The 25,904-nt window shown below is 45.7% G+C and overlaps 2 protein-coding genes across 8 annotated transcripts in view; one reads left to right on the forward strand and one right to left on the reverse strand.

Moving 5' to 3' along the window:
- Positions 1-4,530, forward strand: part of LOC119950984 (cytochrome P450 26A1-like) — a 72,214-nt gene extending 67,684 nt beyond the window's left edge. Inside the window, exons 4-6 of the mRNA XM_038774017.1 lie at positions 2,343-2,477; positions 2,627-2,782; positions 3,783-4,530. Coding sequence (XP_038629945.1) covers positions 2,343-2,477; positions 2,627-2,782; positions 3,783-4,127 — 636 coding nt within the window. The 3' untranslated portion in view covers positions 4,128-4,530. The remainder of the gene's footprint in view (positions 1-2,342; positions 2,478-2,626; positions 2,783-3,782) is intronic.
- Positions 4,531-4,934: 404 nt separating this feature from the next.
- LOC119979244 (myoferlin-like) overlaps positions 4,935-25,904 on the reverse strand; it is a 284,837-nt gene continuing 263,867 nt past the window's right edge. For all 7 annotated transcript variants that reach the window (XM_038821180.1, XM_038821182.1, XM_038821178.1 and 4 more), the window contains 3 exons: positions 23,338-23,447; positions 20,461-20,608; positions 4,935-5,682 (listed from right to left, as the gene is read on the reverse strand). In XM_038821180.1, coding sequence (XP_038677108.1) covers positions 5,647-5,682; positions 20,461-20,608; positions 23,338-23,447 — 294 coding nt within the window. In that variant the 3' untranslated portion in view covers positions 4,935-5,646. The remainder of the gene's footprint in view (positions 5,683-20,460; positions 20,609-23,337; positions 23,448-25,904) is intronic.

Here is a 25,904-nt window from a genome sequence, read left to right on the forward strand (position 1 = left end):
CCCTCCCACTGCCCCACCGCAAAATACTGCCCCACCGCAAAATACTGCCCCAGTCCCCTCCCACTGCCCCACCGCAAAATACTGCCCCAGTCCCCTCCCACTGCCCCACCCCAAAATACTGCCCCAGTCCCCTCCCACCGCAAAATACTGCCCCAGCCCCCTCCCTGCCCCACCCCAAAATACTGCCCAGTCCCCTCCCACCACTGCCCCACTCCAAAATATTGCCCCAGTCCCCTCCCACCACTGCCCCACCCCAAAATATTGCCCCAGTCCCCTCCCACCACTGCCCCACTCCAAAATATTGCCCCAGTCCCCTCCCACCACTGCCCCACCCCAAAATATTGCCCCAGTCCCCTCCCACCACTGCCCCACTCCAAAATACTGCCCCAGTCCCCCCACCACTGCCCCACTCCAAAATATTGCCCCAGTCCCCTCCCACCACTGCCCCACACCAAAATACTGCCCCAGTCCCCTCCCACCACTGCCCCACCCCAAAATACTGCCCCAGTCCCCTCCCACCACTGCCCCACCCCAAAATACTGCCCCAGTCCCCTCCCACCACTGCCCCACCCCAAAATACTGCCCCAGTCCCCTCCCACCACTGCCCCACCCCAAAATACTGCCCCAGTCCCCTCCCACCACTGCCCCACTGCAAAATACTGCCCCAGTCCCCTCCCACTGCCCCACCGCAAAATACTGCCCCAGTCCCTCCCACTGCCCCACCGCAAAATACTGCCCCAGTCCCCTCCCACTGCCCCACCCCCAAAATACTGCCCCAGTCCCCTCCACCACTGCCCCACTGCAAAATACTGCCCCAGTCCCCTCCCACTGCCCCACCCCCAAAATACTTGCCCCAGTCCCCCTCCCACTTGCCCCACCGCAAAATACTGCCCCAGTCCCCTCCCACTGCCCCACACCAAAATACTGCCCCAGTCCCCTCCCCACCACTGCCCCACCCCAAAATACTGCCCCACACCAAAATACTGCCCCAGTCCCCTCCCACCACTGCCCCACCCCCAAATACTGCCCCAGTCCCCTCCCACCACTGCCCCACACCCAAAATACTGCCCAGCCCCCTCCCACCACCTGCCCCACCCCACAATACTGCCCCAGTCCCCTCCCACCTGCCCCCCCCCCCAAAATACTGCCCCAGTCCCCTCCCACCACTGCCCCACTGCAAAATACTGCCCCAGTCCCCTCCCACCACTGCCCCACCCCAAATACTGCCCCAGTCCCCTCCCACCACTGCCCCACTGCAAAATACTGCCCCAGTCCCCTCCCACTGCCCCACCGCAAAATACTGCCCCAGTCCCCTCCCACTGCCCCACCGCAAAATACTGCCCCAGTCCCCTCCCACTGCCCAGCCCAAAATACTGCCCAGTCCCTCCCACTGCCCCCCCGCAAAATACTGCCCCAGTCCCCTCCCACTGCCCCACCGCAAAATACTGCCCCAGTCCCCTCCCACTGCCCCACCCCAAAATACTGCCCCAGTCCCCTCCCACTGCCCCACCCCAAAATACTGCCCCAGTCCCCTCCCACTGCCCCACCGCAAAATACTGCCCCAGTCCCCTCCCACTGCCCCACCGCAAAATACTGCCCCAGTCCCCTCCCACTGCCCCAGCGCAAAATACTGCCCCAGTCCCCTCCCACTGCCCCAGCCCAAAATACTGCCCCAGTCCCCTCCCACTGCCCCAGCCCAAAATACTGCCCCAGTCCCCTCCCACTGCCCCTGTCCAATCCCACTGCCCCAGTCCCCTCCCACTGCCCCAGCCCAAAATACTGCCCCAGTCCCCTCCCACTGCCCCAGCCCAAAATACTGCCCCAGCCCCCTCCCACTGCCCCAGCCCAAAATACTGCCCCAGTCCCCTCCCACTGCCCCAGCCCAAAATACTGCCCCAGTCCCCTCGCACTGCCCCAGCCCAAAATACTGCCCCAGTCCCCTCGCACTGCCCCAGCCCAAAATACTGCCCCAGTCTCCTCCCACTGCACAGAACATTGTGCCAGACCCTCACACTGCCCCAAGCCAAATACTTCCCAGTCTCCTCCCACTGTCCCACCCCAGTATATTCCCCCAGTCCCCTCCCACTACCCAGAACACCATCCAATAACTAATGCCTCTTCTGATTTTTACAACTCTGTTTAATAAACTTCAGATCCAGATTTTAAAAGCAATGTTAAGTGAAGATTCCCCCATGGCATTGTTCGGCGAATATTTGCAATGATAATGTGAACTGCCCGGTGTACAAGAGCCCCAGTAACGGGCTGCAGTTGTACTCAGCTCTTTCAGGCTGTGTGTGTCTGTTGCTTTACATGCCTGACGTGTGTTTATTATTTTTGAAAAGGAGCTGAAAGAATCTGCCACCGAGCTGCTGTTTGGAGGACATGACACGACAGCCAGTACAGCTACCTCCCTGGTCACTTTCCTGGCCTTACACCCGGAGGTGCTGCAAAAAGTCAGAGGGGAATTGCAAGAGCAGGTAAGTCAGTGTCTAAGTCTGAGGGAGCACATTGCCAGCCTTGGATCCTGAACCCTGGCTCAGATTCCTGGGTTTGGGAGGTAAAAAGATCCATTGGGTGACAATTGAGAGCAATTTAAGCAGAATAAAAATTGTATTTTGCTTTCCAGGGATTACTGAGCAGCGACTCTGCAGAAAACAAACAAATCACCATTGAACTCCTGGAGCAACTTAAATATACCGGAAGTGTCATCAAAGAAACTCTTCGACTGAGTCCCCCGGTCCCTGGAGGATTCCGCGTGGCCCTAAAGACCTTCGTATTAAACGTGAGCTGAAATTACACCAGTCGCCTCTAAAACAAAACAGCTTGCGTCCATTGAGAGGGAGAGGGGAAAAAAAATCACATTTATCCCATAATTGATTTTACAAAACCTCCAGCTTAGTAAATACTTCTACATCAGAAATGTCTAATTGATTTGAAACAGGTATTTATCATCATCTACCACATTGCACGGGTCACAAGCCTGTGTTCGTACAGCTGTTGCAGGTTGTCGCGGATTTTCCCTCCACAGTATCAGACCTTCATAGTACAGCCAAGATTACATCCCAAGTGGCCAGGAGGAATCAGACGGCATTATGAAATGGCAGTAATAATTTAACCCCATCCAGAAATTGTGTCTCCGACTGAGTGTGTGCATATGTATGTATGCATGTTGGGGCAGGATACATTTCTGCAAACTGGTTTTTAAACCTATTTATATTTCAACTGGTCAATCACAAACTCGGGCCGATTGAGAAGAATCTGCACAGCAAGACTGCACAAGGTTATTTAAATTATGTTGGTGATATCAGCCAATTCAATCCCGTGTCTGCGTAGGTTTCCTCCCACAGTCCAAAGATTTGCATGTTAGATGGATTGACCATGCTAAATTGCCCCTTAGGTGTGGGGTTACAGGGATAGGGTGGTGGTGTGTGCTTAAGCAGGGTGCTCTTCCCAAGGGCCAACTCGATGGGATGAATGGACTCCTTCTGCACTGTAGATTCTATGATTTTATAATGCCCATCACTTCTACAGGGACTAGTAAATGTCTCCAATAACAAGCCTAAAATATTAGGAATGACCTGGATAAAAGTCACTCAATTTCAGACTTTTTTCCCCCCTGTAAAAGTGAAACAATTCTTTTTCACTCCAAATTGCAATATAACATGGATCCCAACTGCATCGGTAACAATTCTAATATATCACAATCTTTGTACCGGAATTTACAAAATGCGCTCAAATTGTAGGTAAATATATTTAAATAATGAAATGAATTGTATTTTCAGGGATATCAGATACCAAAAGGCTGGAATGTCATTTACAGTATCTGTGACACACATGACGTGGCAACAAATTTCTCAAAAAAGGACGAGTTTAACCCAGATCGCTTCATGGACGGCTGCTCAGAAAAAGATGCCTGCCGATTTAGCTACATCCCATTCGGAGGTGGCTCCAGGAGCTGTGTGGGCAAAGAGTTTGCCAAGATCCTCCTCAAGATCTTCACAATGGAGCTCGCCAGGGCTTGTGACTGGGAACTTTTGAATGGGCCTCCCATGATGAAAACGAACCCTACTGTATATCCAGTGGACAACTTGCCCACAAAATTCACACCCTTCCGCAACAAAATGTGACCTATTCGTAACACACCCAGAACACTGCAGATCACCATCTCAATGTTATCGAGATCCAGACTTTGTTTAAATAAAGTTCACAGATCATTTACTTATTGTATTTGAGCCACGAGACCAAGAGGTCAAAAGATCTTTCAGGAACTCACTCGGTGGATTGACATATAATGCACAGTGGGCTAAACAGCTGGCTTGTAATGCAGAACAAGGCCAACAGCGCAGGTTCAATTCCCATACCAGCCCGGAATGTGGTATTTTCACAGGGGCTTTTCACAGTAACTTCATTGAAGCCTACTTGTGACAATAAGCGATTATTATTATTATAATATGGCAGAAGCTTGATCTTATTTTCAAAACTTAATTTTGTCCCGATCTTGTGAAGTTAAAAATCGTTTTGCTTCCCCCCCCCCCCCCCCCCCCCCCCCCCCCCCCCCCCCTCCTCAATGTTGATAAGAGTGTAACTGTTCCACACAGATCATGTTATGTTTTATTAATTCTGTAAATAAGCTATTTTATACTACGGTATTTGTAATCTTCTCAAACTATTGCTTTTAGATTATTATTTAATTACATTGTAGCTTTGCTAATGTGACTGCTAATTTATGTTAAGCCTCAGACTGTAAATATTATAATTTAAAGAACAGCTGCGTGGCAAACATTGCAAGTATTTTCCAAGCACTAGGTCATGAATCAGGTGGATACATGGAGAGAGAGAGAGAGAGAGAGAGAGAGAAAAAGAATGTGTTTATCTTTATATCAGGATTTATTTTTTAAAAAGCTCCACGCAATAAAAAGACCATGAACCATAAACACTGGTGAAATGATTTATTAGCAGCTAACATTGCAGTTGTTAGAGTACAGGAAGTACACATGATTAATAATGCTTTAGTTTGCATGTAAATTACATATTTTGGTCCAAATTCTTACATAACAAAAGTGAACCAGAAAAAAACATGAAGCTTCTGCCAAAGAGAACACGGCAACAGTATCATAATGCGCAGAACATCAACTGCTGGTTTCTTCCATTCTAGTAGGATATATGCAAACCAAGTGGAGGCACTGGTGCTCTTAATTTCTGTTTTAGAAAAGATTCTACAAAAGTCCCATAATATTTGCATGTCATGTGTTTCAGACCTACACTGTAGCAGATCAGTAAACCAATCACCTTGAATAGCCATATTTTCAATGCTTAACTCACCACTCCAAACAAACAACACCCCTGGTATTTCATAACTAGAGAGGCACCTGCTAAATAAACAGCCAATTGCACAAATTGCTGGATAAAACCAGCAGGGTCCTGGTCATCAGGGTCAGCACATTAACATGGAATCACTGATAAATGGCCAAGTCATGACCCCATGAACCTTGCCTAACCTTGGTAAATGTAGATCTTGTCACCCTCCTAACCTCAGTCCATTGCTACCCTTAAGGCCACAAGATTGTAGACATACAAAACAAATGTTCCAGGACCAGTTATACAACAGAGTCGCTGCTGCGGGAGGAACGGCCAATCTGAAATTCCTTAGCGGGGATTCACAATTCGCATGGATAGGTAGTTCTGTTGAAGATAACAAGATTAGCAAAAGTGACTATCATTTGAACTTACAAACATTGTTTCATTTAAGAGTTCTCAAAGTAACAACACATGTTCCAGTATATCAGTAGGTCATCTGTTAATTTGACAAGTTAAACACAAGCTGTCCAGGAATTATGCAACAGAACAAGATAGGCTGTTATCTGTTCAGATTGTTATCTGACAAACTCGGTGAAATTTTAGAAACATGATCAATCAAAATAAAAGGAAACATGCAGACTTGCTTTTACTCGTAGTAACTGAATAAATATTCTGCATTGAGTTTCACTCGTTATCTTAAATTGTGGTGGCCAAGTAACATCCGAGTTACACGGGACTCTTCACACTTACCTGCACAGTATACATTTGGAAGTTATGGATGCACTTAGACACTGGGGCAATTTATTTGTGAAATGCACCCATGTGTCCAATGTTTAGGGCACAACAGAGGAAGAAACCTTTTACACTGGTTACTCTACTTCCTACATCCAGCTTGGAATTTGGGGTTCACTGACTAAAACAGTTGTCTCCATTTAAAAAGGAATTTTCCAATGGACAGGTTTCATCCACTAGATGAGGCGCAGTGTGACAGTAAAAAAATATCTCAATTTATTAGCAGCTATCATCCTAATCTGCTGAGATTCACAGCACCTTCAATCAGACCAGCTCCTGTCATTTCCTCCACTATGCTGCTTTTGTCACCTCCCCTCCCTACTGTTCCTTTCAGTGTATCCTTGTTTATTGCAATTTTTCACCAGTACAAATTCTACCAGGCCTTCCATGGGTATCTGCAGCAGACACATCTGTCTTCTTGTTTCCACTAGACTCCAAAGATTGCAAATACTTTGTCAACGTTAGACACAATGTGTGCAATTCCCTTGATTTCGCACTCTGTACTCACTATTCTTTCTGCAGCCTTTGACATGCTGGAGCACATCATCCTTCTCTTTGCTCATTCCACTGCCCTGATCAATGGGACTTAGTGGGCAGCAGAGTAGCACAAGTGGATAGCACTGTGGCTTCACAGCACCAGGGTCCCAGGTTCGATTCCCCGCTAGGTCACTGTCTGTGCGAGTCTGCACGTTCTCCCCGTGTCTCCGTGGGTTTCCTCCAGGTGCTCGAGCTTCCTCCCACAGTCCAAAGACGTGCAGGTTAGGTGGATTGCCCTTAGTGACCAAAAAGGTTAGGAGGGGTTATTGGGTTACGGGGATAGTGTTACAGGGATAGGGTGGAAGTGAGGGCTTAAGTGGGTCGGTGCAGACTCCATGGGCCGAATGGTCTCCTTCTGCACTCTATGTTGTTGTTCCCTTACTTTTAGTTAGACAAATGTAGCTCAGGGATCTCCAATAATGACTTCTCTTCCTGTCACCACAGTCTTTCCTCTCAGGGATCTATCCTTGTTCCACAACTACATGCTACCCAACATCACATGAACACATCTGCCCCAGATTGTACCCAGCTCTGGTCATCACCTCTCTGTCCTTCCAATGTTTACGTGTTTTTGGACTGCTCGTCTGATATCCACGCCTTGAGCAGTCTCTGCAGTTACATACCGAGACGTTGATGTCATTATATTCATACTTTACCACAAATTCCTGGACTTAGCCACCATTTTCTTCTTCTTCCCAGGTCACAGACTCAGCTGAAGCATGTATCAAGTTATTATAGCCCCCCTCCATTAGCAAGACCATCTGCATCCACCTCGATCACATTGTGCATCTCTGTCCTTGTGGATCTGTGTCTCTGAATCAGCTCTTGTCCTACCACCCTTTATTACTAATTTAATGGTCTCTTGCCTGGCCTCCCATCCTCCAGTTACAGCTTATTCAGAATTCTTCTACTCGTATCCTAACCTGCACCAAGCTCCACCTTCCCATCATTCCAGAGGTTGATGACCTACTTCTAATACCCCAATGAGTCAAACCTAATTTGCAACCTGGTGTTTAAATTGCTGCATAGCCACCCTATTACTGTAACCCAGAACCTACAGCCCTCCAAAAAATCTACTGCAATGTTGCGAAGAATCAAGCCATTTCACAAATTCAGCTCCCAGCTATCGTCTCCATCGCTCACGCTGGCAAGTATCAGGAACTGAGCCAGATGGGTTGCAACCTTGGTGTCCCATTGTTTCTGAACACCAATTCCCACATTACCAAGCCTGTTTATTTCCACTTCCATAATATTTACAAACACTGTGCCTCCTCAACTCTTCTGCCATTTCATCCACACCTTTGTTACCTCTGGACTCAACTATTCCAAATCATACCTAGCTGGCCACCCTCATTCTACTCTCCATAAACTTGATGCAATCCAAAACTCTGCTGCCCATGTCCCAACCAGCACCAAGGTCCATTTGGCCATATCCCAACCAGCACCAAGGTCCATTTGGCCATATCCCAACCAGCACCAAGGTCCATTTGGCCATATCCCAACCAGCACCAAGGTCCATTTGGCCATACCCCAACCAGCACCAAGGCCCATTTGGCCATACCCCAACCAGCACCAAGGTCCATTTGGCCATATCCCAACCAGCACCAAGGTCCATTTGGCCATATCCCAACCAGCACCAAGGCCCATTTGGCCATATCCCAACCAGCAGCAAGGCCCATTCGCCCATCACGCCTGCACTCACCGAGTTGCATTGATTCCCAGTTAAACAACACAATTTTACAATTCTTTAAAAATAAAAAATTTAGAGAGCCAAAGGAGGTCAATCGGGCATTTGAGACCTTCTGCCGGAGACTGTACACCTTGGAGCCCCCCGACAGTGACGCGGGAACAAAACAGTTCCTAAACAGACTAGAACTACCAGTGGTGAGGGAAGACAGACTGGGGGTGGGGAGAAAGAGAGAGCTGGAAGCACCAATAGACCTGGGAGAAATCATGGAGCGATCAGCTCCATGCAGGCGAGGAAGGCACCAGGACCAGACGGGTTCCCGGCGGACTTCTACAAAAAATTAGCACCAGTCCTGGCCCCACACCTAAGGGACATGTTCGGGGACTCACTGGCAGGGGGCACCCTGCCCCCAATGCTAGCGCAGGCCACAATCTCACTAATACCCAAAAAAGATAAAGACCTGACGGAATGTGGATCATACAGACCCATTTCACTGCCGAACGTGGATGCGAAAATACTCGCAACAGTCCTGGCCAAAAGGCTGCGTACCAGAGTTGGTTGCAGAGAACCAAACAGGCTTTGTCAAGGGTAGGCAGCTCACAGCGAACGTCAGGCGGCTGCTGAATGTGATAATGACCCCACCCCCGGGGAGAGAACACCAGAGGTGATCGTCGCCCTGGACGAAGAAAAGGCCTTTGACAGAGTAGAATGGAACTACCTCCGAGGTACTGGAATGGTTTGGTCTAGGAGCGGCATTCACCACCTGGGTGAGGCTCCCGTACAACGCTCCCAAAGCGAGTGTCCGAACTAACACCACCAGCTCTGAATACTTCCAGCTACAGAGAGGAACAGGACAGGGCTGACCCCTGTCCTCACTCTTGTTCGCGTTAGCGATCGAACCCCTGGCGATAACCCTGCGGAACGCAAAAAGCTGGAAGGGAATCCGGAGAGGAGACAGAGAGCACAGAGTCTCACTCTTTGCAGATGACCTGCTCCTCTATGTCTCAAAGCCACAGAAGAGACTGAAGGCAATACTGCAAATACTGAGGGTTTGGAACCTTCTTGGGCTACAAACCTAACCTGGGCAAAAGCGAGACATTCCCAGTGAACCTTCTCTCCCACTCTCCCTGGCGGGAAGAGTGCAGACAATCAAGATGAACATCCTGCCAAGGCTCCTCTTCCTGTTTAGATCCATCCCGATCTTCATCCCCAAGGCCTTTTTCCAAAATATAGACAGGCTAATCATTGTGTGTGTGTGCGTGTGGGTGGGTGGGTGGGTGGGTGGGGGTAAGAACCCGAGAATTCCCAAACCGACACTGCAAAGAGGGAAAGTCAGAGGGGGCCTGGCTCTACCTAACCTACAATACTACCACTGGGCAGCAAAGGCAGAAGTAGTGAGGGGATGGGTACAAGAATCCGACACAGATTGGGTACAAATGGAGGAGGCATCCTGTAAAGGAACAGCCTTCTGGGCCCTGGCCACAGCAGCACTCCCATCCACCTCAACAGGTACACAACGAGCCCAGTGGTAGCGGCCATGCTGAGAACATGGACCCAGTTAAGACAGCACTTCGGGATAACCAAAATGTCCCCCATGGCTCCCATCTGCAGCAATCACTGATTTCCCCCCCCCCCAGCCATGCTAGATACCACCTTCAAAAGATGGAGGCGGGACGGGGGCACACTGATGGTAGGGGACTTCTATGTAGGGCACAGACTGGCAACACTGGAGGAACTGACAAGGAAGTGGAAACTAGCAAAAGGACAGGAATTGAGACATCTCCAAATAAAGCACTTCCTCCACAAAGGGACAGTAGGGTACCCCAGAGAGCACAATACTAGAGGACCCGATAGGCACAAGCAGCGAGAAGGGGGGCTATGTGGGAAAATATACGGACAGCTACCGGACAGATCTCGAACACCACTGGACGGGACCAGACAAAAATGGGAGGATGAACTGGGGACAGAGGTAGGATGGGGACTGTGGAGCGAAGCACTGAGCAGGGTGAGCTCCACCTCCTCCTGCTCAAGGCTAAGCCTAATGCAGCTCAAAGTGGTGCACAGAGTGCACCTGACCAGAACCCGAATGAGCAGGTTCTTCCCGGAGGTGGAGGACAAATGTGAACGGTGCCAAAGGGGCCCGGCCATCCACACCCATATGTTTTGGGCTTGTCCCAAACGTGCTCGGTTCTGGACAACCTTCTCCGAGGCAATGTCCAAGGTTGTGGGGGTGAGGGTGAAGCCATGCCCAATAGTGGCAATCTTCAGGGTATCGGAGCAGCCAGAGCTACACATGGGGAAGGGGGTCAATGCCCTTGCTTTCACTTCCCTAATCGCATGCCGGAGAATCCTGCTCGGCTGGTGATCGGCAGCACCACCCAAAGCTGCAAACAGGCTCGATGACCTCTCGGAATTTCTCCACCCGGAGAAGATTAAGTACGTCATCCGAGGGTCAGAGGAAGGTTTCCTGGATACTTGGGAGCAGTTCGTCGGCCTGTGCCAAAGCCTGTTCATGGCCAGCAATGAGAAGCCAGGAATTTAAAAAAAGAAAAGAAGGGGGGGGGGGGGGGGGGGGGGGGGGGGGAAGAAGAGAGAAGGGGGGGAATGTCATAGACCAATCCAGAGGACAGCAAAATGTATTTAGTTAGTCAATTGAAGGACAAAACAAACCTCTCTGTAAAATAAAGCAAATTAGCGCAGGCAAGAAAAATGTAATGTATATAAATAACAACTGTTTATAAATATGAGAAAAGCCAATAAAAAGATTTTCAATAAATAAATTTAGAGTACCCGATTATTTGTTTTTCCAATTAGGGTGCAATTTAGCATGGCCAATCCACCTAACCTGCACATCTTTGGGCTGCGGGGGTGAAATCCACACAGACACAAGAAGAATGTGCAAACTCCACCCACACAGACAAGTGACCCAGAGCCAGGTCCTCAGCGGCGTAGGCAGCAATACTAACCACTGTGCCAAGTGCCGCCCCTTTAATTTTAAAATTCTTGTTGTTTTTCAAATACCTCCATGGTCTCAACCTTCCCCATCTCTATATAACTTCTTCCAGCCCTGCATCCATTAGAACTAGCTGCACATGTCCCAATTCTGGCTTCTGCCCCAATATCTCCCAACGTGACACAATGTTAGATTTTGTTTTATAAAAGGTCCAGTGAAGCACCTTGGGATATTTTACATGGCCATTATACAAGAACAAATTGGTGCTGTTCCTCCAAACCTGGCTTCCTGTGCATCCCAAAATCCTTTCTTCCAAACATTAGCAGCTGTGCCTTCAAGTAATTTATAAGTTCTGGATTTGGAAGTTGCTGTTAAAGTAGTCTTAGTGAATCCCTACCATGCATCTTGCTGCTACTTTGCATTCCTGGAGGGACTGAATGTTTAGGTGGTGGATGGGATGGCAATCTGGTATGTTCCTGTATCCTGGATGGTGTCAAGCTTAAGAGTATTGTTTTGCTGCATATGGGCACAGACTGCTTCAGTATCTGGAGTCTCTGCAAACGGTGCTGCACTTTCAGCAACAAACATTCCCACTTTTGACCTTATGATGGAAGGAAGAGGGCAGCATGGTGGCACAGTGGTTAGCACTGCTACCTCACCGTTTGATCCTGGCCCCGGGTCACTGTCCATGTGGAGTTTGCACATTCTCCCAGTTCATGCGTGGGTCTCACTCCCACAACCCAAAGATGTGCAGGGTAGGTGGATTGGCCACGCTAAATTGGAATATTAAAAATGGTGGATGGAAGGTCATTGATGAAGCAGCTGAAGATGGTTGGACCTAGGAGACTACCCCGAGGCCCTGCCGCAGTGATATCCTGGGACTGAGATGATTGACATCCAAAAATCACAACCACCTTCTTCTGTGCTGGGTACGACTGGAGAGTTTTCCTTCCCCGATTTCATGGACTTCAGTTTTGTTAGGCTTCTTGATGTCATACTTGGGTAAATGCTGCCTTGATATTACTCGTGCAATAACTAATGAGGTCAGGAGTTCAGTGGCCCTGGCAGAACCCAAAGAGAATGTCAATGAGCAGATTATTGCTGACTAAGTACTGCTTCATTGCACTGTCCCAGCATTTTGCTGATGATCGACAAATTGATTGATGGGGCAGGAATTGGCCAGGTTGAATTTCACAGGACATGGCTGTGCAATCTTCCACATCGTCCGGTAGTGTTGAACTGCACTAGAACAGCTTGGCTATGAGTGCAGCTAATTCTGGAGTACAAGTAGTCAGTCCTATCGCAGGAATGTCATTAGGGCCTATAGCCATTGCCGTATCCAGTGCCTTCATCCGTTTCTTGATGTCAAGTGAATCAAATTGGCAGAAGACTTGGCATCTGTGATGCTGGGGTCCTCTGGAGGAGGCCAAGAGGAATCTAAATAATGGATATTTATGGTTTTCCTGTGTCTCAAACTGATGCTGCTAATTTATAGGCCACATTTTTCTATTCCATGTTGAATGATAAAAGGACAACGTCTGTATTCTTTTCTCTTGGTCAGTGAAGACTGTTCCAGAGTTCTGCACAGAGCTCTATCTGGTGGCCAGTCTGAGAACTAGTCTAACTTGCCTATGGGACAGAATTAGGATGTCAATTGAGGATGTTATTCAAAGATATAACTGTATTATTTCTTCATACTGGGTCAAGACCAACTCTTCCAAATGTCTCAATGAAATTAAAATCATCTACCACACCGGAACAAACTGTTGATGAAAAACAAATGTTTCAAATGCCACCCAAACCACTCAGCAAGTTCCTTTATGCACCGAGCTCCACAGAGCAGGATGATCTTCCACTCATTGTCCCAGGCTGTGCTCCAGTGACTGGGAAAGGGGGCAGTGGGAATTCTGAAAGTGGTCTCAGCGACTCTGGGAAGCATCCTTTAAAGATGCTTCTCTAAGATGCTTCTACCTTTCACCAAGCATTCCGTCACCGGCTTTAATATTGGAGGGACACAGTGGTCGCATTTTGTTTGGTAATATTCCGGCAAAGCACCTTGGGCTGTTTTAGCATGTTAGTAAATGCAAGCTACGGTTGCTTCAAGACAAGGAAATAGATGTAAATAACCCAGTGATCTCAGATAAAAGGCACGTTGGTGTTAAAATTGGTTAAGATAAAACAGCAGCTGGTTCGAATAACCTCCCAACACACCATCTACTTCACAGGTGAAAAGGGAAGCCAGAAGATCAGGGAGCTGCAGACACCCACGTAATTGTACTGATGTGGGTCAGTATCTTGAGGGGCAGAATGCAGAAAATTGGGAACTGGGTCAAAAAATATCTAATTACATCAAATCAAGAACTTCCAGATTCTGATATGCATTTAAAATGTTCCTTGTTCAGGGGGCTAGGTTTCCACATGCTTCAACGAAGAGGAACTTTGAATTAAGATAAATCAATTTAACAGGTGGTGAATTAGTGTCTTGCAACGCAGGGTTTAATTCCCATTCTACTGATTTTGACCTCAAATCATGCTGCAGGACCAAGTTACTGAGCATTTCTCGACAGGCTGAGAAACATGTTTCGGGAGTATTGACCAGGATCCTTGCCTGCGATTCCTGGCAGCTGGCCAAGGGCTGTACTATCAGTCCTCCGAGCAAGCACTGGCTCACTATTCCATTGCCTATTTTAATGGCATTTTTAGTCTTCAGAGGTTACCGATGGGATTGTGTTTCCCTCTCAAAAAGTGGCATTCGGTCATTCTTCTTCATTCTATGTTTTCAGAAAAATTTCCAATCCAGGAGCAATTTAGTGCGACCAATCCACCTCCCCAGCACATCTTTGGGTTGTGGGTGCGAGTCCCATGCAGATATGGGGAGAATGTGCAAATTCCACACGGACCGCAACCTGGGGCCGGGATCGAACCCGGGTCCTCAGCGCCGGGAGGCAGCAATGCTAACCAATGCTCCACCGTGCCATCCAGGCTACATCCTCATTCTATGCTGACTACTGAACTGCCAACACCAACTGTACGTTCTTTCCAATACAAGAGATTCAAGTGGTGGATTTTACTGGACTAGTAATTCAGAGACACAGGTTCAAACCCAACCTTAGCCACTAGATGTATTTAAATTTAATTCACAAATCTGCTTTAAAATGAAAGCCTAATTAATAATTATCACAAAACTACATGGTTGTTATAAAATCCCAACAAGTTCACTAATGTCCTTGAAGGGAGGATATCTGACTCGGTCTTACCTATATGTAACTCCACAACCAAACTAACATGGTTGACCTAGAATCATAAGAATCTTTATAGCGCAGAAGGAGGCCATTCAGCCCATCGAGTCTGCACTGACCGGCTGAAAGAGGACCCTACCTCGGTGCATTCCCCCACCCTATGCCTGTCACCCCACCCAACCTGTGCATGCCTGGACACTAAGGGGCAATTTTATCATACCCAATCCACCTAACCTGTGAATCTTTGGACAATGGGAGGAAAAGAAGCAGTGGAGGAAACCCACACACAGACATGGGGAGAAAGTACAAACTCCACACAGACAGTTACGCGAGGCCGGATTTGAACCCGGGTCAAAGAACAAAGAAAAATTACAGCACAGGAACAGGCCTTTTGGCCCTCCAAGCCTCCGCTGATCCAGATCCTCTATCTAAAACTGTCGCCTATTTTCTAAGGATCTGTATCCCTCTGCTCCCTGCCTATTCATGTATCTGTACATCTTAAATGACGCTATTGTGCCCGCCTCTACCACCTCCGCCGGCAATGTGTTCCAGGCACCCACCACCCTCTGGGTAAAGAACTTTCCACACATATCTCCCTCAAACTTTTCCCCTCTCGCCTTCAACTCGTGACCCCTAGTAATTGAGCCCCCACTCTGGGAAAAGCTTCTTGCTATCCACCCTGTCTATACCCCTCATAATTTTGTAGACCTCAAGAGGTCCCCCCTCAACCTTCGTCTTTCTAATGAAAATAATCCTAATCTACTCAACCTCTCTTCATAGCTAGCACCCTCCATACCAGGCAACATCCTGGTGAACCTCCTCTGCACCTTCTCCAAAGCATCCACAACCTTTTGGTAATGTGGCGACCAGAACTGTACGCAGTATTCCAAATGTGGCCGAACCAAAGTCTTATACAACTGTAACATGATCTGCCAACTCTTTTACTCAATACCCCGTCCGATGAAGGCAAGCATGCCGTATGCCTTCTTGACCACTCTATCGACCTGCACAGCCACCTTCAGGGTACATGGTCCTGGTGCTGTGAGGCAGCAGTGCTAACCACTGTGCCATTGTGCCCTGTCGACCTGTTCTCTGAAATGGCCTAGCAAGCCACTCAGTTGCAGGCAGCTCACCACCACCTGCTCAAGGGCAATTAGGGATGCTCAATAAATGTTGGCCTTGCCTGTGACCCACTCATCCCAAGAATGAATTTTAAAAGTGAAGTTATTGTGTTGGCATCTGGTCTTTCTCTCCTGCTCATAGAGCATTCAACAATACAGTGTGGGAGGAAAAACTCTAAGTCAGCTGTCTTTGTCCCTGTTGCTACTAGTTTATGAACCTTCTCATTTTGTTAGGGTTCTGGTAGTTAGATGCAGATTGCACCTGTATGGCACCAATTTATTGGATCAACTATCTTTAACAACATCTGGGATTTGCAGTAGAGTCACACATTATAATTGGCATTTTAAAAGGAAATGGAGTGTCAAGTCAAAACTGTTATAAGCCTCCGGAAAAAAAGCTGGTTTATTCCCTTTTGTGACAGCTTTGGGTTACAGCTGGAGTAAGGGGGTTCTCATCCCATTCATTTAAGATCTGCTTAGAAGCCACTCATCGCTCTAGTTGGCTTGTGGATCTGGTCAGATGTTGGTCTGGTTTAAATTGATCAGACTCTGTTCTCCAGTATGGGATGATGCACTAATTGCCGAGTTCCATAGATGGCTCAGATCACGAGGGATGAATCGCTCTGATCTTTTACCTCTACAGAAAAAATTATTTAGGTGGCTTAAAAAAAAATCTTCAAGGTTCACCATTTTTTTTTCATTCCCTGAATTACTGGTGAAATGTTTAGCAGGACAGCCTTGGGAGTGCTTTTTGGTTAGTTCAGCTGCTCCAGCCAAACTCACTTTTCCTGTTCTGCTCATGTCTATGAGCATGGGGAGCTTTTCTCAATTGTGAGAGGTGGGTGGCCAATGCACGTCCAGGTCTGGGTCGACTATTCGACAGACTGTCCTCAAACTCACACCAAGCAATCACTTGAGCAAAACAGGGAGCATTTCTCTGTTAACCACTACTTGATACCAAAGGTCTCAACTGTGATGTATGGGGCGTGGAGGAGTCAACAGCCACTAGGACATGCTGTTCCAGATTAGAGCTGTAGAAGATGAGCCACTTCACAGCTGTTACAATTCCTTTTGGCTCCAGCAAGACGGGTCTCTAAATGTTTTGCAGCTTGTCACCATCTTCCGGATGGACTTTGGCCTTTGAACTGCCTGGTCTAGAATATTCAGAGTAATAGCCTATTTGGTGAATGATACATACTAAAGGACTTTTAAATAAAAAAAAAAGTGTTGTTCCTTCTTAATAAAAATTTTCCTCACTACTTTTCTACTGCACTGTACTCAGATACCCTAAAACCCACTCGCAGGAGGATTGTTTATTTTCTAATTACTCTAAACAAATTTATTTCCCCCTACATTGTCTATTCTATCATTCATACTTCATTGTTTACAAGGAAGACATCTCCCTAGTTTCATCAACAATATAGTCTGGATTTTCTCATGTTTACATTTTGTCCAGACCCAGGAATACACGGTATTTGGCCATCCTTCAGCTGTAACTGTTCCTCAGTTTGTATCTGTACTTGATAAAGGGATCCTGATATAACACTTGCTCCACTCTCAGACTTTAGGAGAGGAGGAGGAGAAGGAGAAAATTGGCATGAAAATTAAATTGGAGTCATTTCTCTTCGCCTTCCAGCCAATGGAATCATCCCTGTGCTGGACAGATCAGATTGAAGGCAATGCTATTCCCTAGTCATCCACCAGGTGGTGGTCTTGGGTGATGTGAAAGTGCCTGCCCCTTCTGCGAAGTTGCTGAGGTTTTGAGCGCAGACTTGAGAAGAAGCTAGGATGTGTTCCCAGGATACCAGTGATCCCCATTACTACATAAAAACGGAATGATGCCATGACATATATTTTTCACATTTTCCGAGCGAGAGAAATTTGGCATGTAAAAAATCAACAGCGAGGCCTGAATCCAAAAGGCTGGTTATATCATTCACCAGAAAACAGAGTCTCGGTGAATAACCAGCAACCGGGTTATTTTATGCGCTTCTGGGAAACCCACCAAAGGTATTGCGGGGTGTCAGTCTCAAGCTGCTATTTGCGAAAGAACCGGCAAAATCTTTCATTATGATATCACCGTGACCTTGTGTCGTAACATCAGCATGGATGATATTGGTACGAGCGGGCCCTGAATTTAAACTGAGACATGAAGCAGCAGCTCAGATTTCAAGTAAGGAAAGGGAGCTGAAAGTAGCCTGTATTCCCGCCCCACTGAAACAATATAGAACAATCACGTCAAGTTGCATACTCAAATACTGTATTCAATTAGATAAGCACTTTCCTACAAAGGCTGCACAAATTATATTATGAAATTAATAATAGAAATGTCCATTTGGCGGGACAATATTTAGGAGTATGAATCCCCTTATTTTCTCCCAAATGAATGTACTGCCTAACCTGAACCCGGGTCGAGTACGTCGACTCTTGACAATTGCTCCTGAAACTGCATTGGGAGAATGCAACAAAATCATTGCTCCAATTTCCCCTTAATCTCTTGGCAGCGAGACAACTGCCTATTTCTCATCAGCTTCATATGGTCAACGTGGGGAGAAGCGAATGTGTCGATCCACAGGGCTCCACTGGGCTGTGACCTTTCGTCTAAAGATCTTGATCTCTAATTGTTTCCGATCGGACGGAGGACTCGGAATTTAGGAAAAGACCCTCATATCCTGGACAAACTAAATCCTTGGAATTGCTCACATTTTTGGTCTGCTGGACATATGACAGATCGAAACTGAAGCACTTACGAGTTAACAAATTTAATTGAGCCAAAATCGATTTAAAGCAGTCATTTATATGAGCACACTGAGGTTTTAAACGAGCAAACCGTCCCCTCGCAGGTAAAACTGGAAATAACGTTTATTCTCTGCTAATGCCTACAGTGCCAGCTACAACAACAGCAGTAGCGCGCTTCTGGCTAGCAAATGCCTCAATGGGAATTAAATGTAGGTTAAAAAATTGGCTAAGGGGATTTCCCGCTGGCACGGACATATAAAAGAAATATCACCCAAAGAGTGGCTGAATAATCGAGCCCTGTTAATAATAGAAGTTAAATCCTCCGGACTCTGTGGTCCTTAATTTTCTCAGCCATGTTAAGGTCACAAGGCTAAGAGGGAGATGATGATGGTGTAAAAACAGCACTGGAAAGTTAAGGTCGGGGGGGGGGGGGGGGGGGGGAGAAAGAAAAGAGGGAACTTGTCTTAACACAACATTGAGAGATCCAACACTGCACAAGTAACAGCTGCCTTGGTTTGCCATTCCTGTGCTAGCTCCACTAACTGTGATTTACTACTAAACCAGCTCTGGTGTTGACACCTTTATGTCCCTCCCTCCTATCCCAGCAGGCCTGGAGGCCATGATGGATGCTGCTGAACTTTTCCTCCTATCACCTTAAAAAGAACTTTCCCATAATCTTTTGTCTTCCATCAATGTGGAAGACAGAAGGGTTTTATTTAATTTTAAATTAACAGCCTTGTTGCTCTAACATGGTAGCAATATACAGAATTTATTACACCAGTGAAATTCTTAAACTCCAATTTCTTTTTTTTCTACTCAATGAACTGAACGTAGTCCAGAGTAAATCAATGTAATTGCGGCTCGTCCAGCATTATTGTGGCAATACTTTATACCACATGCCATTGGCAATTTGGTGTATTTAATTGAAAATGCTAAGATAATGGGGGACTTAGCTACCGACATTAACTCTTGTTTAGCCGATGACCCACAAATAGATTGTATGGAAAAGATTCTCCAAATTACAATCAGTTAAACATGCCTCAACTTATTGCAGATAAGAAAATACTAACAAAAATTGTATGCTCATGTTTCTATTCTGCAGCTGCAGAATGCTTCTTTCAGATATTTAAAAACCTGCCAAAACCTCAGCCCGTCCCTCTTAAGATAGTTTAACAATTGCAATACAGCCTCTAATTCCTGCACTGATGTCCCAAACTCTAATTGCAGTCTCAAGTAGCATTTCAACTGGGGTAACCTGCAAGAGCAGGTTTCTATCTTAATGGCTGGATCATAAAATAGACCTCAAGGAGACTTATCCTGTCTCACAGATTACTTATTAGTCAACATGGTATGTCATTGGGGGTTGAGAAACCCACACTCTTGCTTAAAGATCAGAGAAAACAGGACTGCAACAGACAGTGGAAGGACTAGAAGTATAATTGTACTACAATACAAATCCAGCTTGTTCACTGAGCTTCAGTATGATTTTCAGTAATGCACAAAAAAAAGACAAGAAACCTCAAAACCATGTGTGAAAAAAGTGGATGAATGGAGGCATTTTTAAAGTTTCCAACTTATTTCAGTAAATCATGGCAACATCGGATAGGCCATTCAGCCCCTCAAGCCTGTAACTCACAGTAAGTGAGGGAGTACAATTAAGTATAATTAATAACAATTAAATTAAAGTAATTCAAATGGTAGCTTTTATTTAATCAAATCAATCTTTGCTACCAAAACACATTAGCTCATCTCCTAGTATGCTGTCAAAAGTCATCTTTCTTTAAGGTTGGGCACAATTCTGTAAATGCACCAAGAGAAGCCTCTTTTGAGAATTTTACTTGGTGCCTCCAAACTCAGCACTGAAAGCAGCAAGCATAAATAGCAACCTATGGCTACACTCTCCAGTTTAGGTTAAGACCTTTGGTACATTTGACTCTACACAATCAGCAGCAAAGCTCCAAGTGTTACAAGTCAGCGATGTTTTGAAGATTGACATTAATGCGCCAGCCTATTTTGTTTCCCAAAAATACAAATGGTTTACTGTGCAACCTCGCTTCGATAACAGCATTATTAAAGCCCACACACTGTACTTACCGGCAATGAATAAAAGAAGATCCCGAGGAACAGACCTACAAACAGCAGTATTATGATCCCAAGAAAGATCCATTTGAACCGGCGCCAGATGATGTATTTCATCGTCTTGCAAGGACTGGTGAACCACAGGAAAGACGTTTCTGGACGGCTGATTGTAAAGAATTAAATCCAGTTAACTTTCCTTTCTAATGGATAAAGTGTACACAGTTTACATTAAGCACTCATTTATAGGGTTGAGAAACCATTACTCAAGCAAACCACGGGCATGTTTATTATCCCTTTTAGAAACCCTGGGAATGAGTTCCTTATCTAACCAATGGCTTAGTTGATAAATGCATAGTGTGGTACGATACTGAGCTGTTATTATGAGGACCTGGGTTTTGACCCCGATATATTCAGAGACATCAGCTAACCAGGTAAAAATAATGGCGCGAGGAACGGACTGCAGTCTCCCATAGGTTGGGGTGGAACAAAGTGTATTGATTGAACAAGGCTGCTGAAAGACAGCACGCCAAGAACGGCTACTAGAGTTGAAATACCACAGAGCCAGTCAGTTGAAAGTACCACACAGGAATCCCCATTTTCAGAAACCCCCGCAGTCGGAGAAGAGATTTAAAATTTTTTTTTAGAGTATCCAATTAATTTTTTCCAATTAAGGGGCAATTTAGCATGGCCAATCCACCTAGCCTGCACATCTTTGGGTTGTCGGGGTGAAACCCACGCAAACACGGGGAGAACGTGCAAATTCCACACGGACAGTGACCCAGAGCCGGGATTCGAACTCGGGTCCTCAGCGCCGAATGCAGCAATGCTAACCACTGTGCCACCGTGCTGCCCTACCCTGCACATCTTTGGGCTGTGGGGGCAAAACCCACGCAAACGTGGGGAGAATGTGCAAATTCCACACGGACAGTGACCCAGAGCCAGGATCAAACCTGGGACCTACGCGTCGTGAGGCATCAATGCTAACCACTGTGCCACCGTGCTGCCTAGAAGAGATACATTTAATGGCTTTGTATTGCCTTCCTCATGGAGCATGGCATGTGTGAAGAGGTGGGAGGGGAATAGAAAAGATAGTGCAAACCTAACCTATGGTATATATCAAGTAGGTGCAAATGACCAACATAGTTAAGCATCAGATTGGTTCAATAGAGTGTTTAAACCCCACTCCGAACATCAGTACACAACCTAGGCTGATTCTGGAGAGCAACATTATCAGTTGAACCATCCTCAAGATGTTAAACTGAGGCCCCATCAGCCTGAATGTTAAAGGTCCCATGACTGTTTTATGATCACCATTCCTTCCTCAAACCGCACCAAACTTATCAATTTCTCATTCCTTTCATTGATATTTGTCAGAACTCGCTGAGCAACAAAAACAAAAAAAAATGCTGCACCAATTGCCATTTTTGGTCAAAGTCATTGTTTGGATGTGGTGCAGCATGGAATATTTGATTAACCAAGTTCATAAAAAAGAAAAATTTCAAAATAATGGGTCACGGAAAAGTCGGAGGAGAGAATGTAACAACAATGGAGCTGTATTCAACAGCCGGCAGCAATATATTGTGTAGAACACAACAACTCGCCACCGAGGCTTTCAAACATCTAAGCACTGAACTTTCTTTCTCGTTTCTAAATGCATACTTGCCCCAGTATTTGCAAACTGTGCTTTTTAATAAATGTCTATTGCGGATTTAAATTTTGCCTTCCATTTTATTTGCCTTTCTTGAAAGATACCGTGTGGGGATCTTGTTTCTGGATAGCCGGAACCCTGCTGTACCTCTCTCAAGTAGTTCTTCGTGCTGGTAAAAATAAAGTCGCCCTAGTCACAAATGACCTTCGGCTGCTTTCCCCTTTGAGGGAGAGGGTGGGGAAGATCTGACTGGTGGTGATTTAACCCGAGAATCACCAAACCCAGGCGAGAGGCAAGGTTGCGAATGCGGGGCCTTCATGTATAACCTCAGCCGGTACAAGAATTGAACTCGTGCTGTTGGCCTCACTGTGCATCCTAAACCAGCTGTCCAGCCAACTGAGCTAAACCAGCCCCCATCTGTGTTAGTTACTAGGTTACTCAACAACAGATAGCAGGACTGCAACAGTCCAATCCTTCCCAACAGTTACAGGTCATCCATTGCCCTGTTGAATTGAAACTGGTGTCTTCACTGGCTCATTCAGGTTGACTGGCTCATTCCTGTTCCATGCTCGGCCCATTCAGGAGCAGATTCTGCAGCCACCTTGCTTCTCCTCATCTAAATACTGCGACTGTCTGCTGCTGGTGATAAAAAGGACCAGGCATGATTGACAGCTCCCCCATCCTATCATCTGCATTCTCACAGAAGATAATTCCAGTGGGACGTCAGCAACTGTGGAACTGCACCTCGCCAGGAGTCCATACTTTCAGAAAAGGAGAATGTTAGCAGAAACAGGAATAGTCAATTTATACACCAATTCACTTGCAACAGAAGAATTGGGCAGATAAAGGTTAGGTGATTGATATCTTTTACTTTTGGCATGTTACAAAGATAAATACCTCCTCCAGTCTAAACTCCATGTGACCACATTTCAAAGAATAAACTGCTGAACTGTTGTCTATTTTTGAGCCGTTGAATCACGAACATGACTCTCAAATGCACTCATCTAAATGTGGAACTGATAGGACACTTGAATGTAAATCCTGACCGCATGAAATAAGAGGAGATAAAAAAATCTATGCTTTGTAAGAATGGGTAAAACCCATCCATTCACTTCAAGTAGCCTGCATTCAATGCTCAAAACAAATGGAGCCCTCTGCTTTAAAATGTCAAGCACTTCTAGACTCTTGTTCTTTCAAAATGGAAGGCACAAATTTATGAAAACAAATCAAGAAAAAAAAGTTACTTTGGAGGCTCCAGTTTTGGGTTCATGTTGGGTTCATCCCTTGCCTTGGCAGCAGGCTTTTGCTCAGCCTCTTGTTCACTGAGAATCTCCAGTGTCATTTCAACTTTACCCTGGATAACAAAAAGAATTACAAAAAAACTTTCAGCAAGTTATCTAACCAGAACAGGCATTCACAGATAAGTGGTGGGTTATCTTAGAGTTCAGGACTTCTAGGATTACCTCAGCCTTTTAAAAGCAGAACACTATGCAATCCTTTTTAGGCCAACAGCCCCATCTCAGACTAAAGCAGGTACGCGATCCATGAATTGGGGGCCACAGTTATTTTAGTGATATTCTCAATTAGCTAACCAAACAGTCAATCTAAAGTGTTTTGTCTGGTATTCAACCATTACTTCAAGGGTTAACAAAATGCCCGTGACAGTGTTTCTCCTTCAGTTTAAAATTCTTCAAAAGTGTCATTCTTTGGTTATGAGTGATGAACTGGGCTATTATAAAGCTTAGTGGCAGCGCCAAGCATATCACGGAGGCTCCTGGATCATTCATCAGCTAGCCTTTCATTTCCTTTGTACAGATTTAAATGATTGTCTGTCGTATTTTTCTGTGGGGACGATGTGCACCCGGCAGTGAAAGATTCATATGATGTTGTGTAAAACACCTTTGCTTCGGTACAAACATGCTGTATACAGGTAGAGAGTCAGAATAAAAGACTTTACAGCATGCTGGCTCATTAAATACTTGAAAAATTAACGTGACCGCCTCCTCGGCGCGTGTGGTCGAGTGTTTCTGGTTTGGACGCAATTGATGATCCTTTGTGCATTTCATTAGTTTTCAGAAGTTTTTGCTCAAATTAATTGACCCATCACTAAATATAAAATAGGGCAGCATATTAGAATGTAATTCTTTAAAAATTGCATGAAGAAAGCCAGTGTATACTTGAGTATAAACGGATGCCGATCCATTAATAAAAGCAGCTTGGTGAAGTTTCATTAATGCAGCTGAAAATGCGTTCATCAGAAAAAGGCAGCACTTGAAACAATGTTTGATGAGTAATCTTAAATAGCTGAAAATGACCAACAAGATTACATAGGACAATTCACAGGTTACACGTAGGCATACTATAAAATAGTTTTGGCAAATTAGAAACTTGGTGAATTAAGAAAATGTAAGCTTTTAAAACATGGTCATTAGTCTCCCTGCACCTTAAAAAGGGCAGCACGGTGGTTAGTACTGCTGCCTATGGCACTGAGGATCTATGTTCAATCCCGGCCCCAGGTCACCACACACATTCTCCCCGTGTCTGCGTGGGTTTCACCCCCACAACCCAAAGATGTGTAGGTTAGGTGGAATGACCACACTAAATTGCCCCTTAATTGGAAAAAAATACTTGGGTACTCTAAATTTATAAAAATTATTTTTTAAAAAGAGAAAAAAAAAAGGCTTTACAGAACCTACCAACGGAGATGAGTTCCATCCGAGGGTGTGGCCATTTAGTGTTATTGGAGGCTGTAGGGCAATTTAAAAAAACTGACGCAAAAGATTGCGCTCAAAATTATTTGATAATTCCTGCTAGCTTGTGGGGCAAATTTTACTGAAAAGAAACAACCCTACTGAGCAGAAACCTCAGGACAAGTAAATGCAACTTGCATCCACCTTTTTGGAATATTTCAAACCGCCTAAAACAATATTAATTGTCTTAGAATAAGTCATAAATATCTTTAATCTGAAATAACACTTTGAGGTCTACAGCTTAAACAAAATCCCAATATCACAAAAAAAATAGGCTTCGTCCTTAATTCGTTTGCTACAAACATTTGAACCAGATTTAAAGAAAGAAATTTAGCTGGATGAATGAGTGCCTGCCCGAATCTCGCTAACTGGACCGTTCTTTTTTTTTTATAAATGTTTTTATTCAGTTTTCATATTTTATATTGAACAAATTACAAATTGTTAGGAGAGAAAAAAAAAACAAAAAAAAACAAACAAACACGCAAAAATTAACATACATATTTACAGGTAAGCATCTTCGTAGTAGTAACTGCGCCCCCCCCCCCCCCCCCTCAACATGTTTATTTAGTTTGGTTTTGGGCCTTAGCTAGCCATTGAACCCCCGTACCGAACCTGTAGCCCCCCCCCCCCCCCCCCCCCCCGCTACCTTAACTGGACCGTTCTGATGCAATGCTAATTAAAAACAAGGTCAAAAAGCAGAATTTGCAAACCACATAAAGGGCACAATCCACTGGCCGTGTTACACTCTTGCTTGAGAGCGGTATGGCCGGTGAATGCTGGGAGAGCCCACTCGTGGACTTAGACAGTCTCGCTGGATTCACCAAAGTCCCGCGAGGAATCTGAAACACGGCCACACGGGGCGTGACCAAACAGCATGCGCCAAAGCCGGTTGAAAACCGGCTTAGGCGAACTTACCCGGTATCCACCGGCAACCTGGGATCCACCAGTAAGGCTGCAGCCTGGTGCTGTTCAGTACTGGTACACAGGGTATCCCAGGCTATCAGAGACATCTGGGTGGTCAGATTAAGTGCAGGGTGGTACCCCTGGCTCTCCCCTGAACA

This window comes from Scyliorhinus canicula, chromosome 16, assembly GCF_902713615.1.
Source record: "Scyliorhinus canicula chromosome 16, sScyCan1.1, whole genome shotgun sequence".
Lineage (NCBI taxonomy): Eukaryota > Metazoa > Chordata > Chondrichthyes > Carcharhiniformes > Scyliorhinidae > Scyliorhinus > Scyliorhinus canicula.